Source organism: Engystomops pustulosus, chromosome 5 (assembly GCF_040894005.1).
Source record: "Engystomops pustulosus chromosome 5, aEngPut4.maternal, whole genome shotgun sequence".
Lineage (NCBI taxonomy): Eukaryota > Metazoa > Chordata > Amphibia > Anura > Leptodactylidae > Engystomops > Engystomops pustulosus.
Genome location: NC_092415.1, coordinates 30,242,870 through 30,270,287, shown reverse-complemented (window position 1 = coordinate 30,270,287; position 27,418 = coordinate 30,242,870). Strand labels below are relative to the sequence as shown.

At 41.8% G+C, this 27,418-nt stretch overlaps 1 protein-coding gene across 7 annotated transcripts in view; it reads left to right on the top strand.

Moving 5' to 3' along the window:
- Positions 1 to 3,828: 3,828 nt before the first annotated feature.
- VPS13B (vacuolar protein sorting 13 homolog B) overlaps positions 3,829 to 27,418 on the top strand; it is a 629,099-nt gene continuing 605,509 nt past the window's right edge. For 4 of the 7 annotated variants that reach the window (XM_072151499.1, XM_072151498.1, XM_072151501.1 and 1 more), the window contains exons 1-3: positions 3,830 to 3,967; positions 6,463 to 6,643; positions 11,444 to 11,587. In XM_072151499.1, coding sequence (XP_072007600.1) covers positions 6,497 to 6,643; positions 11,444 to 11,587 — 291 coding nt within the window. In that variant the 5' untranslated portion in view covers positions 3,830 to 3,967; positions 6,463 to 6,496. Of the gene's footprint in view, positions 3,968 to 6,462; positions 6,644 to 11,443; positions 11,588 to 27,418 lie in introns of all 7 variants that reach the window. The other 3 variants (XR_011855676.1, XM_072151502.1, XM_072151503.1) reach the window with 1 other exon arrangement.

Here is a 27,418-nt window from a genome sequence, read left to right as displayed (position 1 = left end):
ATTGACAATTTTGGGTTCTTTTTTTGTATATTTTGGGGGTCGTACACCATACACTAAAAATACTATAATATTTTTATTCTATAGATCACTACGATTACGGTTTTACAATTTTACAGGAAAAAAACGAATATAAAGAAAATCTCATTTGTTTTTGCATCGCATTCTTTTCGGAGATATAACTTTAATATTTTTTGGTTGACAGTGCTAGTTTAGGGCTTATTTTTTTTATCTGTTGAGTTGTCCTTTTCAGTGGTACCATTTTGGTGCACATAATTTTTTTTTATCACTTTTTGGAACATTTTTGTGAAGGGGTTTTATGAAAATTTACATTTTTGGCGAGTTTTTCGCGTTTTGTTTTTACGGCGTTCACCGTACGGGTTGAATAATGTTTCTGACTTATTGTACAGATTGTTACGGATGCGGCGATACCAAATATGTGGGGTATTTTGGTGATTTTCAGGTTTTTTCACTTTATTAGATGTGTATAGGGAATGTTTGTGTTTAGGGGACTTTAACTTTATTTAATTTAATTAATTCTTTTTATTCAAAAGTGTGTTGAATTAGTGTTTTTTACTTTTTTTCTTTACTTTTACAGGTTAGCTTGAACAAGTGATCCACTGATCACTTGTTCAAGCTATTCTTCACCTAATACAGTGTAATACAGATGGCAGGACCCGGCTCCCTGGAAGCAGATCGCGCAGCCCCAGGCACCGGCAGTCCCGGGGCTGCGATCGGAGCAGCGGACCCCCCCCCCCCGGTAAGCGCCGCGGGGGGAGTCCGATTCCAGATAAATGCCCCTGACACGCCGCGGTCAGTGTGTCCGCGGCGTGTTAGGGGTTAACACCCGCGATCGGAGAAATCTCCGATCGCGGGTGTTAGAGGCGGTTGTCGGCTATAATATATAGCTGACACCCGCCAGAAGCTTGACGTACTATTACTGCATTTTGCGGGAACGCACCTCCCGCCATGCAGTAATAGTACGTCAAATGTCAGGAAGGGGTTAAGGGGCATCTATTACCAGGATGAAGGACTGTATGCAAATGACCCTGAGGGGCTCGGGTTCTATAGGTGTTAATGGAGCCTCTCAGGCTCATTTGTATGCAGTCTTTCATGCTGGTGGTAGATGCCCTTTAAAGCATATCACGAAATGCTGCTACCCCACTTCAGGCAAGAAGGCGGACCCCATAAGCATGGAGAGAGAATACAAAAAGATACAAATAAATACAGTTTAATGGCTTTTTGCTTTCGCTTTGCAGACCAATCAACACTTGCCCCTTATTCTTTGGGTAGCAAAATGACAGAGATATCAAATAAATTCAGTTCTTGTTTTTCTTTTCCCACCCAGAATAATTATAATTTATTAAAAAATTTCTGTATTTAATCTGCTGTGAAAATTCCCATATCAAAATATTTACTGCTTTCACCAGTTTAAATCGATGAGTATAAGATTTTTTGGCAACTTTGCTCTTAGACCCTGTGTGTGACGCTTTGCTTGTCAGAACACTTCAGCTCATTCACATTTGTTTAAACTATTACCAAGTTGAAGGGAGTTAATATTGTGTGTTTTGCACGTGGCATGAATGCCCCAGTCCACATAGATTATTATGACAACCAGACAGGAAAGACTGTCAAATTCTCTACTATTAACAGGTTACACACTTCCCAAGGTGTTGCATTGCCATATTAAATAACAGAGGAATAACATAAAGTAATATTACTGACCTATTGTACCTGATAAGGTTAACACAAACTTCCTGCCAATCAACTGCTACTTGACCATTGCTGAGAAGGGGTTAAGCAAACCATGAAAAATCAGTAGACAATCAGGACTGGAAGCACCCATGGGACTCCAATATTAGCTGCTCTTCTGGGAAACTCCTTGGACAGATTGGGAAGCACAAAGTGTAAATGTGCAAAATACTTTAGAATGAATTGAACTGAAGAGAAATAGGAAATTGAAAAGCAATAGAAAATAGTGAAAAATATATTATTTAAGTTATTACAAACCACTATACATTTAAAAATGATATATTACCTGTCCCTGTTTTAATATATATTTAATAATGGATTTTTTTCAACAAAACATTACAAAATATAAATTATTTTTATATTTTAAATAATTAGAAAAACATTGTAATTTTTTGTTTTATTTGCCAGAAAGCAGGTAAGCCAACCCAAAAAACGGCTAAAAATATCCTAGTGGGAAAAGAAATATAATTATAGGAAAACTACCATAAAGATCAAGCATGATAATCCAGGGACACTTACTCATAGATCCAGGCACTGTGACTTTGGTAATCTTCTCATATTAGTTATTAATGACCTCCTTTCCTCTAAAATCAACTTTTAAAAGCATGCTGCTTCACTGGCTGTTACAGTGTGCAAGGAGAACCCCCCCCCTCCTCCCACTGTGTGCTGAAACTGTGTGCTGAAACTGTGTGCTGCAGTGAGATTACACCAGAGAGGGAGGGGGAAAGTGCTGAGGGAGCACGGGGAAGGGTGAGACATTCTGACACCTGTGAAGCTGCAGCACAAAGGGGTTCTGGTAGCACCCCCAGAGCCTTTCCTGCTCATTAGCATGATTATAAAAGTAGATTTTTGAAGGAAGGAGGCCATGGACAACAAATTTAAGACAATCACTACAGTCATGGGGCCTGGATTTATGAGTAAATGTCCTTCGTTTATCCTGCTTGATTTTGATGGTAGATTTGCTTTAAAAGCGTATTCTTGAAATTCTAGAATAAAAGGACTGCTGGCTGTGAGGTTAGGGGGAGTGGGAGACACAGTAAGGGGGTAACTGAATGAGGGTGGTAGCATGGGGAGCATATATGGGCACTTGACTGATTGAAGAGGAGAACATGAGTGGGGAGAAGAACTGCTTCAGCGCAATGCTGTGGGGATCGGAGAAGGAAAAAGCAGTAATAAACCGCATCTCCCTTCTCCCTAGGGTCTTCGACTGTCTCTAAACAGAAGATAACTGCAGTGACATCAAAAGACATTGCTGCAGTTTCGAGACCTGCGTCTGCTGACGTCTAAAGTGAGTGGCCGGTCGGGAATGAGTTATGACCATCTACCAACAGAAAGAAAAACTGTAGGGCCATCTACCAACAGAATGAAAACTGTATGCAAATGAGCCTGAGGGGCTTTTGGCTCCATTAACACCTAAGGAGCCTGGAGCCCCTCAGGCTTATTTGCATGCAGTCCTTCATCCTGGTGGTAAATGCCCTTTAAGTTCCCAGTCTGTTCCCGTAAGGAAAAGATGGAGATAGCTGAGTATAGTGCTAAACTATTTCCTTCAGCACCAAATACGGGTAAAGACAATGCCATGGGCATTGGTCTGCATGAAAATTGTAGGCCCTTTAAGTCTGTAATTCTTTATATAGTTTTCCTCAGAAAGATAGGTACATCACCCCTGCCTGTAACAGCCATAGCGGATTCTACAGGGCACAGCAGCCCAGATTAGTTGCAAAAGATGAACTAAATCTGAGTGATTTGGATAAAGTCTAGGTTATTTTTAGTGATTTCCAACCCCCTAAAAAAAAAAAAAAAATTAATAAAAAAAAATATATGTATATGTATAAAATAAATTTTTATTGCTAAAAAATGTATTAAACACATAAAGAAAAAAATAAACGCATGAACGTAATGAACATATATAAAAAATTGCTTTTATTACCCAAAAATGGGCTTATCGGAGAGTATAAAAAGCGGATTCGTCAGAAACAGGAGCCAAATGTGAACAGTGTAATTAGCGGCTATAGAACTCTCTGTAACCTCACCGCGCCCCGCCCCTCCTCGGAGATTGACAGCTGCTCGCACGTCACATGACCCGGATCCAGGATCCGGCCAGCGCTTCGCTCTGTTTATATGACGTCACATCCGCCATCCTGCACACACCCGGAAGTGTGGTAGAAGTTCACGCTGCACAGGGAATCCCGGGAGCGGGTGGCAGCTGCCGGGGTCCGGTGTAAGTTTTTGATTGACAAGTTACTGCTGCGCCTCACAGATTATAGCATGGCTGAAGCGGGGGTGTCATTCATGCAGGCGCTGCTATGGTAACCGACTACATTTCCTTCCAACCAGCTGCTGGTGCACTACACACCCCAGCACGTCCTGTCAGCCAGAAATCCCGTGTACTGTGCAACTGCTTGACACCTGGGGGGGTCATATCTGACAAATAACTGTGACCAGTGGTGACAGGAAATCCCCCACTTTATGTGACTGTATGGACTGGGCGTACTGCCTGGTTACCCTGGGGTGTACAGCGACGGTCAGTTCCATACATGGGAGTCCTAACCATCACACAGACCATGTTTTTCTGACTACTGTCTGAACAGGCGCTAATAAAGTGGAGCATCACAGCTGCTATGTGTGTTCGTATCCTTACATTTCACCATTGTTGGTTTCTGTAACCCATTTTTTGGCTCTTAAAAGTTTTGGAACATTATTGGTGGGAATCTTAATGCTGGGACCAATTTCCAGAACCAGGATCTTATTCTTACTAATGAATAGAGTGACAGGTGGAGCAGGTGTCCTGCCGCTCCATTCACCACTATTGGAACGTGGAGAATTGTCCCCCATGTCTCCTTATACATAGATAGGAATTGTCAGTGATGGCTGAGAGTAGTGATCTCACAAAATCAGAGAGAGGACAGCAAACTTAGGTCTTGCACCATCGTAGACCAGTGACAATCCAGGTGCAAGGATCCACCAACAACAAATACATAGAGGAAGTAGCAGAACTTCTGTGTATTGTAGAAAAATCTTTCTTTATTAAGCAGTGACGTTTCATGCTTAAAACATAGTTGAAACGTCGCTGCTATCCAATTTGGTGAATGAAAAAAAATTTTTTATACCATACGCTGGAGTGCTACTACTTCCACAATGTATTTGAGAGCAGTCACCTGCAATAAATGAGTTAGAATGGGACGTCTAGTCTGATGATCGATGGGCACCCAACAGTTGGACCTCCAACATTCAGATTCTCGTCCCTATCCAGAAAAAACCTATCAAAGCAAAACCCTTTAAAGGTCATCTACCCCCAGGATAAAAGTCTGCATGCAAATGAGCCTGAAGGGCTCCAGGCTCAGTAGGTGTTAATGGAGCCTGGAGCCCCTCAGGCTCATTTGCATACAGTCTTTCACCCCCTGGTAGATGTCCTTTAAATATAGAAATCTTCCATCATGATACACTAGGGACACTTACTTATAGATACAGGCACAGTGACTGTGGTAATCTTATGTTTGTTATCCATGGCCTCCTTCCATCTAGAGTTCACTTTTAAAATGATGCCAATGAGCCTGAAGGGCTATAGGGGTGTCACCAGAGCCCCACAGTGCTGTAGCTAAACAGGCTGTTAAACTGTGCAGGAGCACATCTCCCACTTCTCCCTGCTACCTCGGCACTTCCACCCTCCCTCTGCCTGGTGAAATCTCACTGCTGCAGCAACAGCTTTTTCGCTCAGCGGGAGGGGGAGAGTCCCCCTGCACAGTATAACAGTCTATGAAGGCAGAGTATGAGGGGGCCCCTCAGTGTCCTTCTGGCTCATTAACATAATTTTAGCAGTTAATGTGCAGTATTATCCTTTGAGAAGGCATATACATCTGAATACACAGTAATATTATGGAGATGGGCTGTGTATAAAAATAAGCAGAACAGCAAAGATTAAATGGCATCTACCACCAGGATGAAGGATTGTATGCTAATGAGCGTGGAGCCATGGGTGTTATTGGAGCCAGGCTCCATGGTTGTTATTGGAGCCTGGAGCCTCTCAGGCTCATTTGCATACAGTCTTTTATCCTGGTGGAAGATGTCCTTTAAGTGGCTACAATCCGCCCTGACCTCCGTAGTAACCTGGGCTATTTGCTAACACCAGTGCTAAGAGGATGTACAACCAGAGGATGCTCTTCAAATGGATGTATTAAAGGGGTACTCCCATGTCAGCAAATTAATATTATTGTTTGTATTATAAAAAGTTATATAATTTTCCAATATACTTTCTGTATCAATTTCTTATGGCTTTCTAGATCTCTGCTTGCTTTCCTGCTATAGGAAGCTTCTATGCTACTTCCAGTGGAAAGATCTTACCATGGTCACACAGGTGCACGGCTCGTTATATTACACAGCTCTGATTACTCTCTGTGATACTAACGAGTTGTGCACCTGTGTGATGATGGTAATATTTCTGTCCTCTCAAATTCCTTGCCGCTTGGATATCGGTATGTGATGGGTGCAACTTTAGAGGAAATGTGCCATCAAAATTGATACCGAAAGTATATTGGAAAATTGTATAACTTTTTAAAATATAAACAACATTAATTTGCTGAAATGGGAATACCCCTTTAAGTCTGTAAAATATGAAAAGTATTGGAGTATGGCCTTGTGTATACAATCCCTGTAGCTTATGTTACATAGTATGTCACTGCAGTTTTTACATAGTTCTCTTCTCTCCCTTGTATACAGGTAAGAAGAGGTCCACCCCTGGAACGTGTTAACAATGTTGGAGTCCTATGTGACTCCGATTTTAATGAGCTATGTTAATCGCTACATCAAGAATTTGAAGCCTTCGGATTTGCAGCTGTCCCTCTGGGGAGGAGATGTTGTCCTTAGCAAACTGGAATTGAAACTGGATGTTCTTGAACAGGTACATTGTCTAGATTGGTATTTGCTTCACACTTGCTCTCCTAGTCTATTTAAACATTCCTTGCCACTTGGATATCAGATAAAGTATATGTGATGGGAGCCATTTTAAAGGGAAATGTACCATCAAAATCAAGCATGATAAACCAGGGACACTTAATCATAGATCCAGGCACCGTGACTCCAGGGCCATTGCCAGAGCCTTTCCATCCCAGTGTGCCTAAACTCCCTACTGAAGTGAGATTTCATCAGCAGATGGAGGGGAGACAGTGTAACATCCTGTGAAGCTATGGCATGGAGGCTTGCTGGTAGAACTGTGTGAAATTCTGCACAAAGGTCAAATACCCTGGGAATAAGAGGGCATTGGGACATGAACAGCTTCATCTAAGTGGTGACTTCTAAGTGACTTCTGGATATACCTTGATAGATTTTTGCTAGGGATTTTTAAAAACCTTGCAGGCCAAGCTTAAGGGCATTAAAGTGGCATTCCAAACTCTATTCACATTTAATTGAATTCATCTGCCATAAATATACATTTCTTCAATTGGGTGTTATTAAAAAATGCTCCTGTGTGAAGATAATTTCTCATAAATGTTGCTATGTTGTCCTTTAGAAATCAGATAATTGTCCTTGGATACAACCTTTCTGCACTTTAACAACAATGGTCACTAATGCACTATTGAGTCCTGCTTGACCACCTGGATTCAGTGTTCATTACCACAGGACGGCTTTGGGACGTGCAATAACTTTCGTCCATTTCATATGCAAAAACTATTTGTTTCTTTGTGTAATCACTCCAGAAGATATGGTTGTATCCAAGGACAAAAATCTTGTTTCTAAGGGACAACATGGCTGTATTTATGGGAATTTATCCTTATGCAGATTTATATATTTTTTTTAATCACATCCGAAGAAATTGAAGATATGTATGTATATGGCAGGTGAGTGAAATTAAATGCCAATGCCTAAATGATAATATCCCTTATAGACTGCATTGCTCCCTCTATTCGCAGGAAGGCAGATGAATATGGGATGTATGAATATGAAATAGATGATAAAAGAACATGCAAGGATGTAGGAACACAAAAAACATCGTTTGAGACGGAGCCCTGGGTGTGGAGACTTGTTATGGAAAGTGATGTTCTTCTATGGGAATGCTGCATTGGCAGCCCTGGTCCATTCACGTGGTAGTCGGGGACCTGAGTGTATTCGTGTAACAACCCCTTTAAGATTTAAAATAGCATACACCTAAATGGATTTGTATCCTGTTTTCCTATGATAGTTTGGTGGCACCAAAAGAGGATTCCAGATGCAGTGCATCATCCCAGCTAAAGCTGGTTGCTCATAAATGTATATTGACTTCTATGTTGGTTTGATTCCATGCACTGATTGCATTGCACTGGATGGGAGTCCTTGCATCATACAGAAATATGTTGTTTTTACAGTTCTTACAATACCAATGCTGCACTTCGGCCGACATGTTTGTGTATGATGCAAAGACTTCTGTAATGTGTTTAGTTTGTAGTATTGGACCAACATATAAGTCTGGATACACGGGCTGAACATGTTCGTCTACAGGCGGCCCAAGACTGTCCCTTAGTCAATTTTTATTTGCGTTACGGCACAAGGTTGTATTCTATGGGAAAAGAAGGCCGACCTATTATATACATTAAGAGGGAGGCAAACATGGATCATTACGGTCGGTCAGTTATACCGTAATATTTCTTGACCCCTGTCTCTACCCAGTGTTGGTGTAATAGAAGGGAGATGATTTGTCCATTCCTTCATTACACAGCCCAGGCTCATAATGACTGGACGCAGATTAGAAAATGCTGGAACGGGAACACAGATTGGGGAGCACCGAGCGCGGTGTCAAGTATCAGATGTGTATTATTTTAGGAGGGAGGAGGGAAATTGGACTTTTCAAATGTTGTAGATAAGGTAGTAGACATAACATTTTTAATAAGGATTATGCTGTGAGGGTGCCAAAGTAAATCTCCACAGTGAAACGCATACAATCTTATTTCTATTGTGGGATAATTTGCCATTGGGATACTCAAGTTTTATTCCAAGGAGGGAATAGTTTTGTTATGGTAAATGTAGTACTCATCAGTCTTCATTCAGATGCTTTAACTTTTGGCTCCTGTTGTGTCTGAGCTCTGTTATTTGTCTTAATTTTCAGATTGGACATTTAAAGGGCTTGTCTAATAAAGGTGTTTAGAAACAAAAACTGAAAAGCTTGCCTTTCCTATGGTTGGGGATCAAGCAGATATCTTAAGTGACCTTTGGCTAGCATGTGAGCTCTGTGATTGGCTAAAGGTTCCATTTGACTGGACTGGACGTTTCCTCCAGTTTCCTCCCACACTCCAAAACATACTGGTTCATTCATTAGATTGCGAGCCCCATGGGGAGAGGGACTGATCTGGAAAGCTCTGTGCAGCGCTGTGCGCTATATAAATAAAGGAATTATTATAAATCCCCCAACTGCATGGAGCAAAATGGTCAGATTTGCATATTTGCTTGAGGACAGTGGACTCAAAATAGCCGTCAAATTCAGAATGCTCTGCCCCGGACTATCAGACTAATACCTAACCTCCAAAGTTTCAAATGTGCTCTTAAAACCCATTTCTTTAGGCAAGCCTATAACACTCATTAACTGCATGAAGTTTTAACTCTTCTACTAACCCGTCCTGCGGTCCCATTTACCATGGACCTTGTATATAAGATGACGGCTGATGCGACAGCAATCCCATTTATTATATTTTGTTCTATTCCCTTAAGAAGAATGGCTTGACCATTATATATTCTTTTACCTCTTGTGTCTCCCCACTCCTCCTCATAAACTGTAAGCTCTTGCGAGCAGGGACCTCACTCCTCTTGTTCCATACGAATGTTTGTGCTCTGTCATGTTTTATTATATTTGTACTTGTCCCATATGATTTGTAAAGCGCTACGGAATATGATGGCGCTATATAAATAAAGATTATTATTATAATTAATTGCATTCAATTCATGTCATTCTGTCACACGTTTCCTATACAGAGACTGTACTATTACTTGAACCTTATCCTGTAAATGTAACATTGTCCTCGCCATGTGTCCAGTTTTGGGACCACTGTAGCTATTTTATGCATACCTGCGGACCCCTCAATAAAGAATATTAAGATGGTGCCTGCTATTTGCATACATTGATATATGAGGTGATAAAGATAGAGAAAAGATGGAATAACGATAAATATAAGAGTAATGTGTAACTATGAATATTTTGAACAGTTTAAGTTAAACTTCACAACTTGGGGAATGTAATGCTTTATAATGTTTTTATTTGTTTTTTATCCAAATTGTGAAATCAAGAAACATTCTGAATAGTGGACTTGGGAAAGTAACTTCAGTTTTTCGCCACTGTAGAGACTATAAAACTCCTTAACTTCACTGGTTTTGTGGCAACCATGTCTATAATTAAATGGAGCTATTCCACATAACCTTCTGGGGCAGTGTGAAGTGCGCAACTGTGGCAGAAGAGAATGGTCAATGGTGCAAGCAAATGCCATTTTTTGCCCATGCATATAACTTTGGAGTTGGTAAGCTAAACCTCCTACTCCGACTCCTCTGTTTGCCTGACTTCAATTCCGACTCCAGCTCCGCCAAAATTGTCAAAGACTCTGATTCCTTCCCAGTGCCTTTTTCATCTGATCTGTAGCAGAGGAGCTTCAAGGGAACCTACCACCATGATTCTACCTATAAAGCAGCCACAGCTCCGAGGCTGGAGCTACTGCGCATGCGCAGAACACCGGCTTGTCGGACGAGGGCTTGCAGCTACGAGGAGCTGCGCGCCGCACACAACAGGGTAGGAGGAGTAACGTGGCTACTGGGGCGTGGAGTAGCTGCGCCGTGTAGCCTCGTGCCCGGCTACTCCACGCCCCAATAGCCGCATAACAAAATTTACATATTAGGGAAATAAAGTTTACCAAAAGTTAGCGGGGGCGTGAGGATTAGCTCTAAAAAGAGCTGTTCTCACGTCCCTTACTTCCACCTACCACCCATTCTACCATTATAGGTAGAATCGTGTTGGTAGGTTCCCTTTCAATACTGAGCATGTACATAAAGTGCAGCCATGTGCATCTCTACTAAAAGGCTAGGGGAGGGGGTGCACAACCCACGCCAACAGGCCACATGCAGCTTGTCAATCCTTGAGATGCTATAAGGTGGAATTGCTGTGTAATTTCTGGGGTGGCATTATGTGCTGTACTGTGCTTCTTGGTGTATCTAGGGTGCTGGTTACTGATGCGGCCTCTAAAGTTGATCTGGATGACCATATGGACCTTGGACCAGTAAATGTTGCCCACCCCAGGCCTAAATGCTTAGATCAGGAATAGAACATTTAAAAAAAATGTCACACTTTTTATAATTTGTTTGTGGAGTCAGTGTGGGTCCATTTTATCAGGACTCTAACTCCTACGTCCTGCTAATGCAGATGCATTAAAACATTTTGAGCATGCGTGCCTATAGAAAATAGTGCAAGGATAAGGATGTGCTAGTACAGGAGAACTAGTGAGCTGCAGTCCAGATACACAGACCTCACATCCAGCGTATAGAACCGAGGAAAAAGTCCTTACGGGAAAAGCCTGTACCTAGGAGCAGGTTGTTCACTGCAAATCAGGAGTGACTGTAAAGCCTGAAACTTTATGTGCCTTTTTATTTTTTAGATTGAAGCTGCCCCACTACCTTATGCATTCTGGATTTTGTGGCGGTATTATATATCACTATATCCTTTAATAATCTTCTTTTTCTTTCATTTCCTTAGGAGCTAAAGCTGCCATTCACCTTTCTCAGTGGTCACATACACGAGCTACGGATTCACGTACCATGGACCAAACTTGGGTCAGAGTCTGTTGTGATAACCATCAACACCATGGAGTGCATACTGAAGTTAAAGGATGGAGTACAGGTGAGCCGTTCTGTTTTTTTCCATTTTGTATTTTCTGTGTATCGACACAGATAATGTTTAAAAAAAATGGAAATGATAGCATTCACCATTAATGCAAAGGTACAATTTGGAGGCGTGGATAATATGTAATATTTACAGCGTCTGATTTCTGGTAAGCATTAATGATTGCCTTTCTTCTGTGGGTCAATACGAATACTTTCATACCATATTTTAATCATTTTTATTATGTAAGGGCATTGTTTTTATCCTAAGATTATTTTTGTGAAATTCTCATCCTAAAGCCATTTAAATACCTGCTAGCAAAGAAAATAATTAAGCCCCCCCCCCCCCCGAGTATGTGCTTGAGCATTGCTTCTTTCATATGGAGGGCACACAAGACTTTTGTTTCACTTCTAAAAGACAGACCGCATACTTATCACTTGTATGGTATAAAAAGGTATAGGTTTTCGTCTTAGAACAACTACTTCTATGATGCCCTGCAGTATGGGAATTCAGCAGAAACCTGGGGCCTATGTCAGAACATCAATGGGCAGTGTTCCTGTCCTAGACACCCAATTTGTCCCCTAGTGAGAAGCAGAGGGTCTCCTATTTATTTTTATGTCATAAGACCCTGGTTTTGTTGCATTAGGTGGTTACCTTTTGTAAGGAGGGTCCAGGTATTATCAAACCTGTATAGAGTATTGAATTTCCTGCTGCTCCAACAGTGTGTGTTCACACAGGACAGGTGGGCGGGCAGGGATAGTGAGTGAGGGACAGGCAGGCGGGCAGGGGAGAGTGAGTGAGAGGCAGGCTGGCGGGCAGGGAAAGTGAGGGACAGGCAGGTGGACAGGGATAGTGAGTGAGGGACAGGCGGGCGGGCAGGGTTAGTGAGTGAGTGAGGGACAGGCAGGTGGACAGGGATAGTGAGTGAGTGAGGGACAAGCAGGTGGACAGGGATAGTGAGTGAGGGACAGGCGGGCGGGCAGGGATAGTGAGTGAGGGACAGGCAGGCGGGCAGGGGAGAGTGAGTGAGAGGCAGGCGGACAGGGGATAGTGAGTGAGGGACAGGAAGGTGGACAGGGATAGTGAGTGAGGGACAGGCAGGTGGACAGGGATAGTGAGTGAGGGACAGGCGGGTGGACAGGGATAGTGAGTGAGGGACAGGCGGGCGGACAGGGATAGTGAGTGAGGGACAGGAAGGTGGACAGGGATAGTGAGTGAGGGACAGGCAGGTGGACAGGGATAGTGAGTGAGGGACAGGCGGGTGGACAGGGATAGTGAGTGAGGGACAGGCGGGTGGACAGGGATAGTGAGTGAGGGACAGGCGGGTGGACAGGGATAGTGAGTGAGGGACAGGCGGGCGGACAGGGATAGTGAGTGAGGGACAGGTGGGCGGACAGGGATAGTGAGTGAGGGACAGGCGGGCGGACAGGGATAGTGAGTGAGGGACAGGCGGGCGGACAGGGATAGTGAGTGAGGGACAGGCGGGCGGACAGGGATAGTGAGTGAGGGACAGGCGGGCGGACAGGGATAGTGAGTGAGGGACAGGCGGGCGGACAGGGATAGTGAGTGAGGGACAGGCAGGCGGACAGGGATAGTGAGTGAGGGACAGGCGGACGGGCAGGGATAGTGAGTGAGGGACAGGGGGGCGGACAGGGAGAGAGAGTGAGGGACAGGCGGGCGGGCAGGGAGAGAGAGTGAGGGACAGGCGGGCGGGCAGGGAGAGAGAGTGAGGGACAGGCGGGCGGGCAGGGAGAGAGAGTGAGGGACAGGCGGGCAGGCAGGGAGAGAGAGTGAGGGACAGGCGGGCGGGCAGGGAGAGAGAGTGAGGGACAGGCGGGCGGGCAGGGAGAGAGTGAGGGACAGGCGGGCGCGCAGGGAGAGAGAGTGAGGGGCGGGCGGGCAGGGAGAGTGAGTGAGGGACAGGCGGGCGGGCAGGGATAGTGAGTGAGTGAGGGACAGGCGGGCGGGCAGGGATAGTGAGTGAGTGAGGGACAGGCGGGCGGGCAGGGATAGTGAGTGAGTGAGGGACAGGCGGGCGGGCAGGGATAGTGAGTGAGTGAGGGACAGGCGGGCGGGCAGGGATAGTGAGTGAGTGAGGGACAGGCGGGCGGGCGGGCAGGGAGAGAGAGTGAGGGACAGGCGGGCGGGCAGGGAGAGTGTGACAAGGAGAGATGTATAGATAGATATATATATAATATTTTTTTGTTAACCGATTCTATTTTGTTATAGCTAAGAACAGTTATTTACTATCTCGGGCAACGCTGGGATCTACAGCTAGTGTTTTATAATTGCAATCCCAGCCAAAATTTCTTTCATAGGTCCGTTAGTAAATAGGGGTCGTCTGTAAGTCGGGCATTTTAAGTAGGGGACAGTCTGTTTCAGTTATTTGATGAATTGGACATCTGAGCGCCGGTCCACTCCCTCATCTTCCCTTCACGGGTATCTGCAATTATTTTATTGTGTTTGTGTATTTTTGTTCTGAATTGTTTTTAGCAGAAAATGTACTTTGCTTATCCGGAGGACTTTTTTATGACCCGTTAAATTGCTCTGAGTGATAGAAGGGAAGCACGGACAAAAATATGTATTTTTTTTTTTATTAAACATGCATTATGTTTGGGAACTAGTCTGAAAAAGCGATTGAGAAAATCCGGTGGCATGATCTGTGCAGTGCCAGAAAGATTATTGTCAGAACATGACATAACTGGAAAGACATACGTGACTGTTCAGCAGGTAATAAAATATTTGGAAAACACATCACTGCGGATTGGGTTCTGGGTTGTCACCGAGGTCAGTTTGCGATTTTATTCCGTTTTCAACAGTTTCAAATTCCTTTTTTGGTTAGTAACGTGACAGAATATTGTACTATAAGTGGAGGCTGCAGTAAACGTACTTAACGTAGCTTCTGTGTCGTATAGTAAAATGTGTTTAATGTTTTTCTCCCCACACTGTTTTCTTTCTGGAATTTATCAATTTTTATTTCATTTATTATTTGCTTTCTCTGAATTAATTTGGTTTATCCTCTGGGATGGTGGTTTTACACGTGGCGGATTTATTACAGAAAGTTCTGTATGAAGTTATTTCTAGGTACTGGGGAACCTATGACTGATACCACTCACTGTACTTGAATTAAGTGGATGTTATAGCAATGTTTCGTTTTTTTTACCTTTAGTGATTAATGACTTTATCCACGTAATACAGACATGTTGCTTGATGGGCTAGACTTCAGCCAATTGGGCAGCGGTAAAAATTACATTTGGGAATGCAGAGCTCTGCATAAGAATCACATTTTACTGCAACGTTAAAAGTGGATATGTCCTGTTCTGGGACACCTTGAAGCCCTATGTCCATATGCAATATATATGACAGGGGAGATTCTCCTCTATAACAGTGCACTAGAACTGTGCTTGTAGGCAACGGGCTTCAGAAGATAAAACCATTCGAATGTGCCTACTGTCATGACGTCTATACACATGCTCTCTGCACAGGGCATGGTCAGTTAGATTGTATATAAAGCTGTATGACAGTCGTGAAGGGGTTATCTCTCTTGTAGCTGGAGAGATGCGTACCTAACCCATTGAGATGCCTCTTTATGACTCAGTCCTATTTTCTGCATCAGAATCTGAAGACTACACCAGTTAGGTATTTTCTTAGATTTGTTTTAATAGTCATGTTTAAATTTTTGTAGTTTTGTTTGCCGCGGGAGCCCATACCCCCTTCCACTAAACCCTAACACTCCCCTTTGTCATACAAGTAGTGTGAGTAGCACGGATGCTTCAAGTCAAAACTGTTAATTTGCACAATGGTATATGTGGGCCGTGAACTTATAGAGATAGATTGTGCGCGGTCACAGTGGTATGAGCACAGTGTGTCTCACCGCACCGTTGCTGGACACAATTGCTTAAAACTTTCCTTAAATTAGGTCCATTTGTGCACACTGAAAGGGAACCTGTCACCACATTTTCACAAATACAGCTAGTGACAGGTTCCCATAGAGCCCCATTAACTAACTGACTGCCACCTGTCTTTTAACTAAAAATTGTTTCCATTACATCCCCATGAATAAACTTTATTCTATATTACCTTGCATAAGAGGGGGCGTGTCCTGCTTGGCCAGTCCCTCCTTTTCCCAATAAATCGGGAAAGCCTGAGATCAGGCTGATGTCATCTACGGTCCTTTACCCAGTTCCATTTGTAGCGTCTACCCTATGTATGTACCTGATCACATGGCAGTATCATGGCATGATCACAGCATCCTCCATGGACTTCTTCTTCTCCCCATGGATCAGATACATACATGAGGTAGACTGTACAAATATAACGGGACCTTTGGAGACGTCATCCTGGTCACATGACATGGAGTGGCCAATGATAAGGTCAGGGGAGACATGTATGTTACATGGAACTGCATGTCTTGCAGATGCTGAGTTGGCATGAGGTGTATTTTACATGGGACTGCATGTTTGACAGGTGCTGAGGTGGCATGAGGTGTATGTGACATGGGGCTGCATGTCTGGGGAGTGCTGAGGTGGCATGAGGTGTATGTTACGTAGGACTGCGTGTCTGGAGGGGGCTGAGGTGGGAGGTGTAGGTGACATGGGACTGCATGTCTGTTGGGTGCTAAGGTGGCATGAGGTATATGTTACATAGGACTGCATGTCTGACAGGTGCTGAGGTGGCATGAGGTGTATGTGACATGGGACTGCATGTCTGGGGAGTGCTGAGGTTGCATGAGGTGTATGTCACATGGGACTGCGTGACTGGCTAGTGCTGAGGTGGCATGAGGTGTATGTTACGTAGGACTGCATCTCTGGCGGGTGCTGAGGTGGTAGGTGTATGTTAATAATAATAATTCTTTATTTATATAGCGCACACAGATTACGCAGCGCTGCGCAAGCATGTCAAATTGGTCCCTGTCCCCAATGGGGTTCACAATCTAAACAACCTAACAGTATGTTTTGGAGTGTGGGAAGAAACCGGAGTACCCGGAGGATACCCACGCAATCACGGAGAGAACATACAAACTCTTTGCAGATGTTGACTAGAGTGGGATTCGAACCCAGGACCCCAGTGCTGCAAGGCAGAAGTGCTACCCACTCAGCCACCATGCTGCCCTAGTATGTTACGTAGAACTGCGTGTCTGGCGGGTGCTGCATTCTGGTCACATGGAGATGGCGATACATTGTGCGTTAGCCGCAGTCTGGACGTTTGGTGTCAGCTGCGTTAGCCGCAGCCTGGTGATGGAGGTTACGGCGGGCCGCAGTCAGCTCCCTCAATTTGCTATTTAAACAGAAGATACTGACACATGATTTTCTTATATAAATAGTGTCTATCAACATTATATACAGCTATGAGTTATATGCTTGTATTACTGAAAATTTCATACTCCTCCCCGGCTAAAAATACTCCTCAAAAATAGTAAGAGGAGTATTATTACCCTTCTAGAAATTTGTTAGTGCGACCTCTGTCCTAGAGCGTTTTTCTTTAGGGTGACAGGTCCTCTTTAAAGTGGTTGTCCGATTATTTTTAAAACACAGTGCCAGGATAGGAATCGGTGGGCGTGGCTGACCATCTATGGTTTCGTCCAACTCCTAAAATCCTGTTTATGAGCCTGAATTGCTCCTGGGTTTGTTACCGAAACCCCTGCGGGCATCAGATTCACAGGCTGTTACACTGTGTGCTGGAAATTCCAGTGGGGGGGGGTGGAGGGTGCTGAGGGAGCAGGTGGGAGTGTGAAGCAGTTTAAACACCCTGTGAAGCTACAGCTTCAGAAGAGGGAGGCCATGTATTTCAAATATAAGAAGCTTATGACAGTCACTGTGCCTGGATCGATGAGTAAGTGTCCCTGGTTTATTATAACGGTGGATTAAAGCTGATTTATAGCTCAGGGGCAGGGCACAATGCTTCATCATTGTTTTAATACTTTGGCCTGGGTTGTATACTGAGCCCATATATTCTCGCTTCTTCATCATGTTTAAGGAGGTCAAGAAATCTCTTGCAAATTGAAATTACCATCAGTCACTGAGGTTTTATGGCTGCGCTTCCGATAACATTGTGACATGAAATAAGAAGACCCAATGATGATGAAGATTTAAGTGAGAAACAGCCGGAGGGGAGCAGAACAATATACGACTTGTGTGTCCATCCAGACCCACGGAATAACCTTTTTCAGTGTTTGACTTGATGGAACTTACATAATACGTGTGACTGCTCTGTGAAGTCTCACATTTTCCCCAGGAAGGTCTGATTAGTTTCCAGCACTGTCTCACCTTTTGCGATTCTTCAATTTTCCTTTAAAACATTCTGTAAGTGCTGTTCCTGGAAATGGATTTCATTTAAGACGTGTTTTATGTGAGGTTTAAAACTTGGTAGAAGTTTTTCCTTTCTGGTAGAGGCAACAAAATGGAGCTGAGAAGAACTCAACAACTCGTTTTTACTGTATGTTTGAAGTAAAACTTGAAGAAACTGCACCCCATGTGTATAGCGGAAGAGTATAAAAAGAGGGATAGTTGATTTCAATGTGGGCAACTGCAAACCTTAGAATGTATAGCGCGCAGACCAAGCACTGGCACAAAGTTTGCGACTTGTAGAGTGATCCGTAAGTCCGGGAAATACTTCAAATTAATTGAAGAAAAAGTAAATTGTTTGCATTCCACATGAAATTACAATTCTGTACCGTTATGTCCTATTACTCTGTATTGTATTTTTGCTTTTTTATTCCTTCTACAAATTTATCAGTAGTTAGCCAAGTGGGTGTTACCTTTTTCGGAGACTGTCAATAAATTGGACAGTAACTGGTAATACCCACTTCATTAACTACTCATCCAGTGCTGGAAGGAATATTAAATGAAAGACATAACAAGGAATTTTATCAAGTTTGCATGTTCCCCCCTATCCATAGCTGAGCTGATCAGTGAGGGTCTCGCCGCTTTGAGAACCCAGGTCTTGTACTAAATTCTGAGTGGAGGAGCAGCTCGAGCATCCAAGGCAGTGTCAGACATTTCTGGGCACACCACTTTGATATCTTCGTCTAAGTGAATGCTGTAGTTAGCTTAGTGCTTTTCTAACAATTTCCAACCCCCCCCCCCCTACTACTAGCACTGCTGGGGGTCCCGTTCTCATTATAGGTGGGGTCCCATCAGTTGCCATCTCCTACCAGCTTGTTATCCCCTATCCTGCATAACATGATGAGACTGTGGGGTGGATTCAAGCTGCTGTACTGAAGAGATCCAGCCCCCTCAGTCACTTTGTCCCGACTGCCAAACGTCACATCTGTATCTGACCACTCATGGTCTGTTTGGCAGCGGTAATGACTAAATTGGGTTGGATCTCTTTGATCTAGTGCTTGGTCAAAAGATCTATTGATGGCCCATCACGTCATTGAACAATAGAATAAGCAACTCTTCTGGACATAGCCTGAGTTGTCACACTGAAGGAAAAACATACAAGCAGTGTAGTATAAGGTTAAAATACCTGATAGTGAATATGCCGCTGAGTCTTCATTTCTCAGGATAAACCACCCTCAAATGTCAGATCCTTCTCAGATTTGGGTAGATATTGGGGACCACCAGTATTATACAGCATCTTTTTTTTTCTTTTTTGTGCCTAAACATGATGATCCACTACCACCAGTAGACTTAGTCTGGATCGATTTTACTAAAATTTTGATTTCTTATATTATATGACGTTACCACGAGACATATTGATTTTTCATTAGATCACTTTGACACGTCAGGGCACATACTTACTGCTTGTAATTTATTAAAGTAACACTCAAGTACCAGCTGATTAATTAAATTATACATTGTGCAGGGCTTGAAGGGAGGAGCAGGGCTCCAGGTTCTAGGAATAAAGTGGAAATGAGTCCTGCTCTTCCCATCAGGACCTGCACCATGTATTATTCAATTAATAACCTTTGACTGGAGTGTTCCTTTAATCTCCCTTTTTGTGTTTGGGGAAATTGTCTGTATTTTTTGACTTTTAGGTTATACTTTAGCTATATCAATATGGGGAAAGAAAAAGAACTGGGCTGCACATTCAACATCACACAATGATCTACTGCCGCTAGGCTACATTATATAAGGAACTGGAGGTTCTTAGTTACATTTTTATCTAATTGTAAAAGCCCAATAACCACTTCATGGTGACCTTGTTGTAGTGGGTCCCTACGCTATTGTGTGCGGCATCTAATGACATCCACCGCCGCTGCAGCATAGCATCGGCAGGGACCAAGACCCGGTTGCCCCCCAGCACCCATACTGGCAGGCATAGTCACCATGGGTCCAGGCCCCGGGTCCCCACCAGCACCGCACCACGGAAGCAGTGGATGCCATGCAATAACGCACCGCATACTTTTGCTATATGATTAGATCTTAATTACCAATGTTGTGCTGCCAGCCTGACTAAAACTCATTTTCCACTTCATTATATATAACCCAACTTGTGGTAGCGCATTTCCGCTTCTGGCCCATCTACTGCTTTCTTGTAAAATCTCTCTATAATGACTGGGCACTGAGGTCATGGCTGACTGTTGTGTAAAATTCGGCTAAATTCCTTTACCGACTTGGCCATGTTTCATTATGTGAAGCTTCGGGAAATAAACCTTCCTACTATATGAAAAAAGTGTCTTTTAACAGTAATGGCTTTTTTTTGTTTGCAGTAGTAATTACTCTATGACTAAGAGTGGAAAGTTTTCATGTCTAGTTTGGAGTAACGCGATTTACAGTAATGGCATGTAACAACTTTCAATGTTGGCTAATAATGATGATTTCCTCCGGGGACTGGCAATTCTCCGATTCTTTTGGACCGACCGTTTTGAAGGCTTTACTTGATGAGCCGTGTGCAATTTTCTGGTAATTCAGAGGTCATACAGTTCATGCAAGTTTTAAACGATTATCATTTTTTTCAATATATAAATTTTTTTGTACATATATGTAATAGACAGGGTTATGTAACGTCTGTTATCGGCACAACTTTGAGCTATTTTGTGTATAGAATATTTCAAATAAAGAATTTTATGTTCATTTTTTTTATGTTTCCTGTTGTTTTTGTTTTGTTTTTTTTTTGTTAAAGGAAGAAAATTTCAAAGGCCATCTACGATCCGTTTAGTGATGGTACATGAATTAGTGCTTCTTTTATTATAACTTTATCCCACAATTGCGGAATTATAGAGTTATAAAAGTTATGCAAATTAGTGCGGGGCGTTCAGGCAACGTCACCCGAGCACCTCAGGGAGCTTTGTTTATTTTAAAGAGGACCTACTGCCTGTAAAAACGGCACTAGGAGCTGCTTACTAGAGTAAGCAGCTCCTAGTGCTACAACACAGCTCCTAGTGTTACACTGCTAGCGTTATCAGAAACCTCCGATAGCGCTAGCAGACACTGCCGCAATGTACAATAGAAACGCTGGACCGCGCTTTAAGCGGTCGGGCGTATTAGAGGCGGTGACTGCAGTCACCTATGGCCTATGGAGTGGGAGGGTCGGACTGCCTCCTTGTGAATATGCCCGACCGCTTACAGCGCGGTCCGGTGTTTCTATTGTACATCGTGGCAGTGTCTGCTAGCGTTATAGGAGGTTTCCATTAACGCTAGCAGTGTAACACTGCTACATCTGTTGTAGCACTAGTAGCTGCTTACTCTAGTAAGCAGCTCCTAGTGCCGTTTTTACAGGTGAAGATCCTCTTTAATGTATGCCCTCCCCCGTTAGTGCTAGTGTACCATCGCCTACCTATGCACTGTGGTGATAAGTACGGTGTGTTTACATTAAAATACTAGCCTGTCTAAAGGTGCTCGGGTGACGTAGCCTGAACGCCCCCGGCTAATCGGCATAACTTTTATAACTCTATAATTCAGCGATTGCAATATATTAAGTTATAATAAAAGTCCTGCGGAACGATGTTCCTTCGGAAGTTCTTCCTAGGGCACATCATCGCTGAACTGCTGGTAGATGTCCTTTTCATGTTTTTCAAAACAGGATTTAGAAGGTTCTTTTTAGTTCCCTGTGGTTTTTAATTTTTAAATATCTTCTTAGTCTTTTTTTTTTTTTTATAACCTACTGTAGTTTTGTGTGTCATGTGGGGGTTCTGATTTTTTTTTTAGAAATTTCTACAGAAAGAGGTGCCCAAGGTTCAGATTTTTTTTATAATGGGTTAAGTGCAAGGAGACTGAAAATTTGTCCATGTGCTGACCGTTATTTTGAACAGACGGCTGCACTAAATGCAATACTTTTTGCCACGGCTGTTATGAACAGTGTGACCGATCCACTAAAGAGTAGAGCATGTCCTAGTCAGAAACGGTTTTCTCAGATCTTTCATAGACTACAGTTTGTAAGGATCCGTAAATATAGGATGCCAGACTGATGCAAGTCACCCGTTAATATGTCAATTTATCATAGCCGATATTCGTCAATTGGAAATAATGTGGAAAATCATGTTTTTCTTTTGTTTCTAGATAAAATAAAGTGTATGGTATTCGGTTTAAACTGTTTTTGACTAATAACGGGGTCCATCAAGCTTATTTTAGGTTTTGTTTTTGTTTTTGACAAGTTTTGGGGAATATGTTTCACTTTCCGTAAAAAAAAAAAAAAATCTTTGGAATTCCTTTAAAAATGGTCCTCACGTAAACTAATTTAAGGAATTTTACAACATTTTTCTGCACAGTGTGAGTCTATCCATTCTTCGGCCCTATCGATGTCTCTAATCCCAGAAAGATTTGGTTACAATCTCTCATAATTGCTGTAACCTTCCGGACGATGATAGAGCACAAATGATTTTTTTTTTTTTGGGTCAAATTATATAATAGCTTGGTAATAATCTTCAGGTTGTGATACGCATGGAACAATATTTTCTTTTTCAGTGGAGATGGCAAGTGGTTGTACTACTTAGGTCTCGCCTGATTCGGCTGTGTGATATATGAATTCTCGGAAGACTTGCCAATGAATGGAACATTCTGGGGAGCTGTTGTGACAGCTGTGAGGAGTAGCAGGCTCAGTGTATCAATGACAAGTGTCGGAGAGTGTTCCATTTTGGAAAGTTCAGTTTATGGGTCATCTGGTGGGTAAAATAATATCACCAATGGACTCCGCAGAACGGGTTTCGCAAGGGACTGATTTAACCTGTTAGGCGGTTAACGTAACATAATTTAACAGTAATTTCCTCTTTCTTATCTGTGTACAAGGCTACCTGCTGTTTTTATTATATGCTTAATGGATTGTCCAGGTCTCTACCATCAATTTAAATGTGTATATTATTAATTAAAACTATTTTAATCTTTTTGAATAATTACATTGACCTGTTGTGGTGCTCAGTGTTTAATACATTGCTGCTGGATGTAAGTACACATATTATTCCAATACAATTTTTAGTTTTTTTTTTTTTTTAGCATTCCCCCCTATTTTCTAAAAAGGACTTATTCCCTAATCTGTTGTGTTTTAGGGTATTTAGTAAACTACTCCACTCTGCTGTTTTTTGTTTGTTTTTTTTAAATTCTCCTGGAATTGTTTGGATAAATTGTGAACTGGATGATACCTTCCCCTATTCCCCTTAATGTGTCCCAAAAGAGCATAATACCACTAGTAGAAGTAGAAAAGCGGATCTATTCATTGGTTGGCATCTTGGTAAAAAATCTGCCATTTTACAGACACCAAAGCGGATCCGGATCTTTTATGCTTTGCTTTGGACAAATCTTTTAAAATTATTTGGGAAAATATGCAAATAAGTGGTTTCCTTATCCCATCCTGGAACACCTATTTGCATGTGACTCCACATGCCTACAAGGTGGCCTTAATTGGCAAGGAGAGCTTTTACTCGTCTAACTATTCCGAGATTAAAGGGGTTTTCCCACAAAACAGCAGGAAAGGACCTAACTTGGTGATCGCGAGAACGGGTTGTCGCATATGGTTCGAGGCACCTCCGTCGGATCCCTTGACAATCCCCGAGATGAGTGGAGCAGACCCTCACCGATCAGTAATTAAGGCCCTATGCTATGGATGGGGCCTAACTTGTTTTGTGGGAAAGCCTCTTTAAGAGTGAGGCGCTCGGGTAAGGGAAAATGAAAAAATTCCCAAAAGATTAATGGAACCGGGCTTTCCATGTAAAACTAGAAGTAGTTATATACCATTTTCCAGAACGAATGTAACAAAATTGGTTTGGATCGTTTTGAGTTGAACTGGAACCGAGCCTCTTGGAACATTGGGCAAAACTTCTACGAAACCAATTTTGGATCATTTGCCTATTTTTAACCACCAGCTTTTTTTAGCACCTTGCAGATTTTCTAAAGGGGTTTTCTAATTTAAAAAAAAAATGAAAAAAATAACCCTAAATGCTTGGAACATTACAAAACAAACAAAAAAAAGATTATGATTTCATAAACAAACATTGTAATGTTAGCCGAGACTGTTTTAAACCATGTCAGATTTATCTTGGTGTTCGTCTCTAGGTAATAAATTTGTAACATTATCAGACAGTCTAGTCTAAGTTTACATCTTATACTAGTTGGCTTTTACGTCATAAAAATTTGCTTTGGTGCACAATGTTGCAATGTAAACCAAACCCACTTTTTGGTAATCCTTTTCCTTTTATGTAAAAAGTGTCTAAACAGTATATGCGAGGCTTGGGAGTGGCTATAGAGGAGCAGGGGGTGTCGCTAAGCCAAGTGATGGGCATTTTAATATATTTTAAAAGGACACACACAGGTTTCCCAAGGATTGCTGGGGGACTGCTCCTCTATAGCTACTCCCAGGTGACAAATGCCTAGTCACAGAGCACATGCTATTGAAAGGTACTATATAACATATTTTTTTTTTCTGTAAAACCAATTTTTTTTATACAAAAACTCTTTGGTAGTGTATGTACTGTGCTCTGTGGGGACTGGGAAAGTGACAAAAATGGGTCTCCTGGTGACAGGTTCCCTCTTAGTAGTCTCTAAAGCTTCCAGTTGTCATCAGTTTGTTTTAGTTGGCCAATAAAAAGGTATCAACAACTGAGAACTCTAAACCTGGCTGTACTAAATGCAATGCTTCTTAGTGCATCAGTACCTTGACCCGATATTTTAACATATCTTTATTAAAAAGTATAGCATGTACTAGTCCAAACTGGTTTTCACAGTACCTTAGTAGAATATAGTTTACAAGGATTGGTGACAATCGGGTGCCACATGGATCTGTGACAAACGGTACCAAACCGGCCCTGAAGAAACAATATAGAATCAGCTTGTTCGTGTAAATCAGACTGTAGCCTTTTCTAAAAGACAAAAAAGCAATGTATATGGAGGATCCCTAAAATCTGTACATTCACCTGTAAGAAGCTTGGAATTACAGTGTACCGTATTTTTCGGACTATAAGGCGCACAAAAAATCCTTATAGTCCAGTGCGCCTTATATATGAACTGTACTTACAGACAACCGCTGCCTTGAACTGTGCACAGCTCTGCCACCTGATGGTCATTCATCCTTATAATCAGGTGTGCCTTATAATCCGGTGCGCCTTATATATGAACCTAGACATTTTGGCAGGCATTAATTGATGGTGCGCCTTCTACTCCGGTGCGCCTTATAGTCCGAAAAATACGGTAGTACTTTTACATTGGCACAACATGCACTAGGTATTGCAACCTTTGTCCGAGTGCCCTTTAAATTTTCCGCAAATTTGTTATAAGCCAATACTAAATATACAAATGTAACAATTCATTAAAATATATATTTAAAATGTGAATGCCGAGAACTTTTTTTTCTTTTTCTTTCCATGAACCTGATACAGTATCAGAAATATTGAGATCAGCAGCTGGCTGCCTGGAAGTGTGAACTACGCTTGCAAACGCAGTTAAAAGCCTTCTCTGCTTTAATGTATAAATCACTGTTCGTGCATTGCTTCACGGATGAAAGCCTATAGTCGAGACATGTTTTGGAAGCTGGCAAACTTTGGAACGGCGCGGTTGTTGAGTTATAAACAAAACAATAACACACTGAGGTTGGGTTCACTTTCCAAGCCAATAAACAGATCTTAAATCTGCCGAGATCTGGAACTTAGGTGTTGATAGACGGAGTTAAAAAAAAAAAAAAAAATTAGACCAAACTATTTCAAAATGTATTTGGGTTGGAAATGAAAGATTAGAATATCTGTCACTGGAGCTGGTGCAAGTTTTGACCCTATGGAAAAAATGACTATTTCTTAAGATTCCTATGTGGTTTTCAGATCATATATCCCACAACCGACAGGTTTTTCCTGCATCCTATTCCCACTTACAAGATAAAATTGGGTTCTGCAGAAGATGATCAGTTGTCTCTTATATGTCTTAATATGTAATGACATTGAATAGATGGTTACAGGAAAAATAATCCTCCACCCTGGACTATAGTACCACCTAGGGACAGGGGAGATATTGTTGCCCGCATAAACTTTTGTCACAGACACAGTGTAAATTTAGTTGGGGTAACGACACCAAGGGACACAAATATAGTAGAGAAATTGATCCCAGGGGTACTTACAGATCCCAAAAGGTACTTTGTATCCATCTCACCTGGCTTATTTTCTTAAAAAAAGTATAATAAATAAAAAGTTATATTTTAAATACTAATATCCCTTGCTTTCTCAGTGATTAACATGTATTCTGCTTGATAATAATTATAATACAGACAGTCCCTAACTTAAGAACACCCAATTTACAGACGACCCCCTGGATGTTGGAATTTACTGTGCATTATCCCCAAGATACAATAATCTGTGAGTGTTATTAAATGTGTCTGCAATAAAACTTTGCAAGTTTGTGTTCTTATGAATATGCATTTAAAAAATTTTAAATTCCATTTGTCACAGAGACCAAACTAAATTTTGGCTGGGGGTACACTTACAAAATATAAAGTTCTGACTTAAATACAAACGTTTATATTCAGGCAGGGTTACTTACAAGATAGTTTCTATAGGTTTTTTCTTAAGTGTAAAAATTTTTTTGCTCTGTGTGACAATTGGATTTTAAAAATGTTGGGTTGTCATAAGAACCAGGATTAACGATAAATCTTCATTGCATACATTTTAATAGCTATTTTTGCTCTTTATTTTAGCCTAAGGCTAAAGTACAGTAAATTACCAATATCCAGCAATCCGTTTGTAACTAGGGGTCGTATGTAAGTCGGTTGTTCTTAAGTAGAGGACTGCCTGTAATATTAAACCCCAACATTTTAGATAATATGCATTAACAATAGAATATAACATTTTTAATATGTATTTTAATACTTTTTTGACCAACTCAGTCTCCACACAGAACTAACTTGGCTTCCCAGCAGAGCCCTGGTTAAAGTAGAAAATTATTGTAATCTAATATTGTCCCTGTATCTGTAAAATTATCTTTTTATGCAATTACAAGATTGCTGATCATGGAAGAGAAATCTAAATTAGTAATCTGATCATCAATATATACTAATAGTACAAATAACAGACACCAACTTTTAATAATAATAATAATAATTTTATTTATATAGCGCACACAGATTATGCAGCGCTGCACCAAGCTTGTCAAATCGGTCACTTTTCATTTATTACTCAACTGAGTACAAATCATTATAAACGAAGATACAATGGAATTTATAATTAAGACGAGTGTACGAGTAAATCCGTCCTGGACCTATCCCTAGTAAGTTGTATTTCTAAGTTTTCTCAAGTTTTGACAAAACATTTTTGTTATTGCAAGGTTAAGTGATTTCGTGGCCCTCAAACTTGTTGACAAATTTCCTTATAAGGTAAATTTAGAAACTCCTATAGCCAGGCTGTATCGGTTTTGTGAAATGTGTATTGGGTTCCTTTCTCTTACGGTTTAGCGATGTGCAGGCTGGAAATGTTTGTGTAATGCTCAGTTGACATCT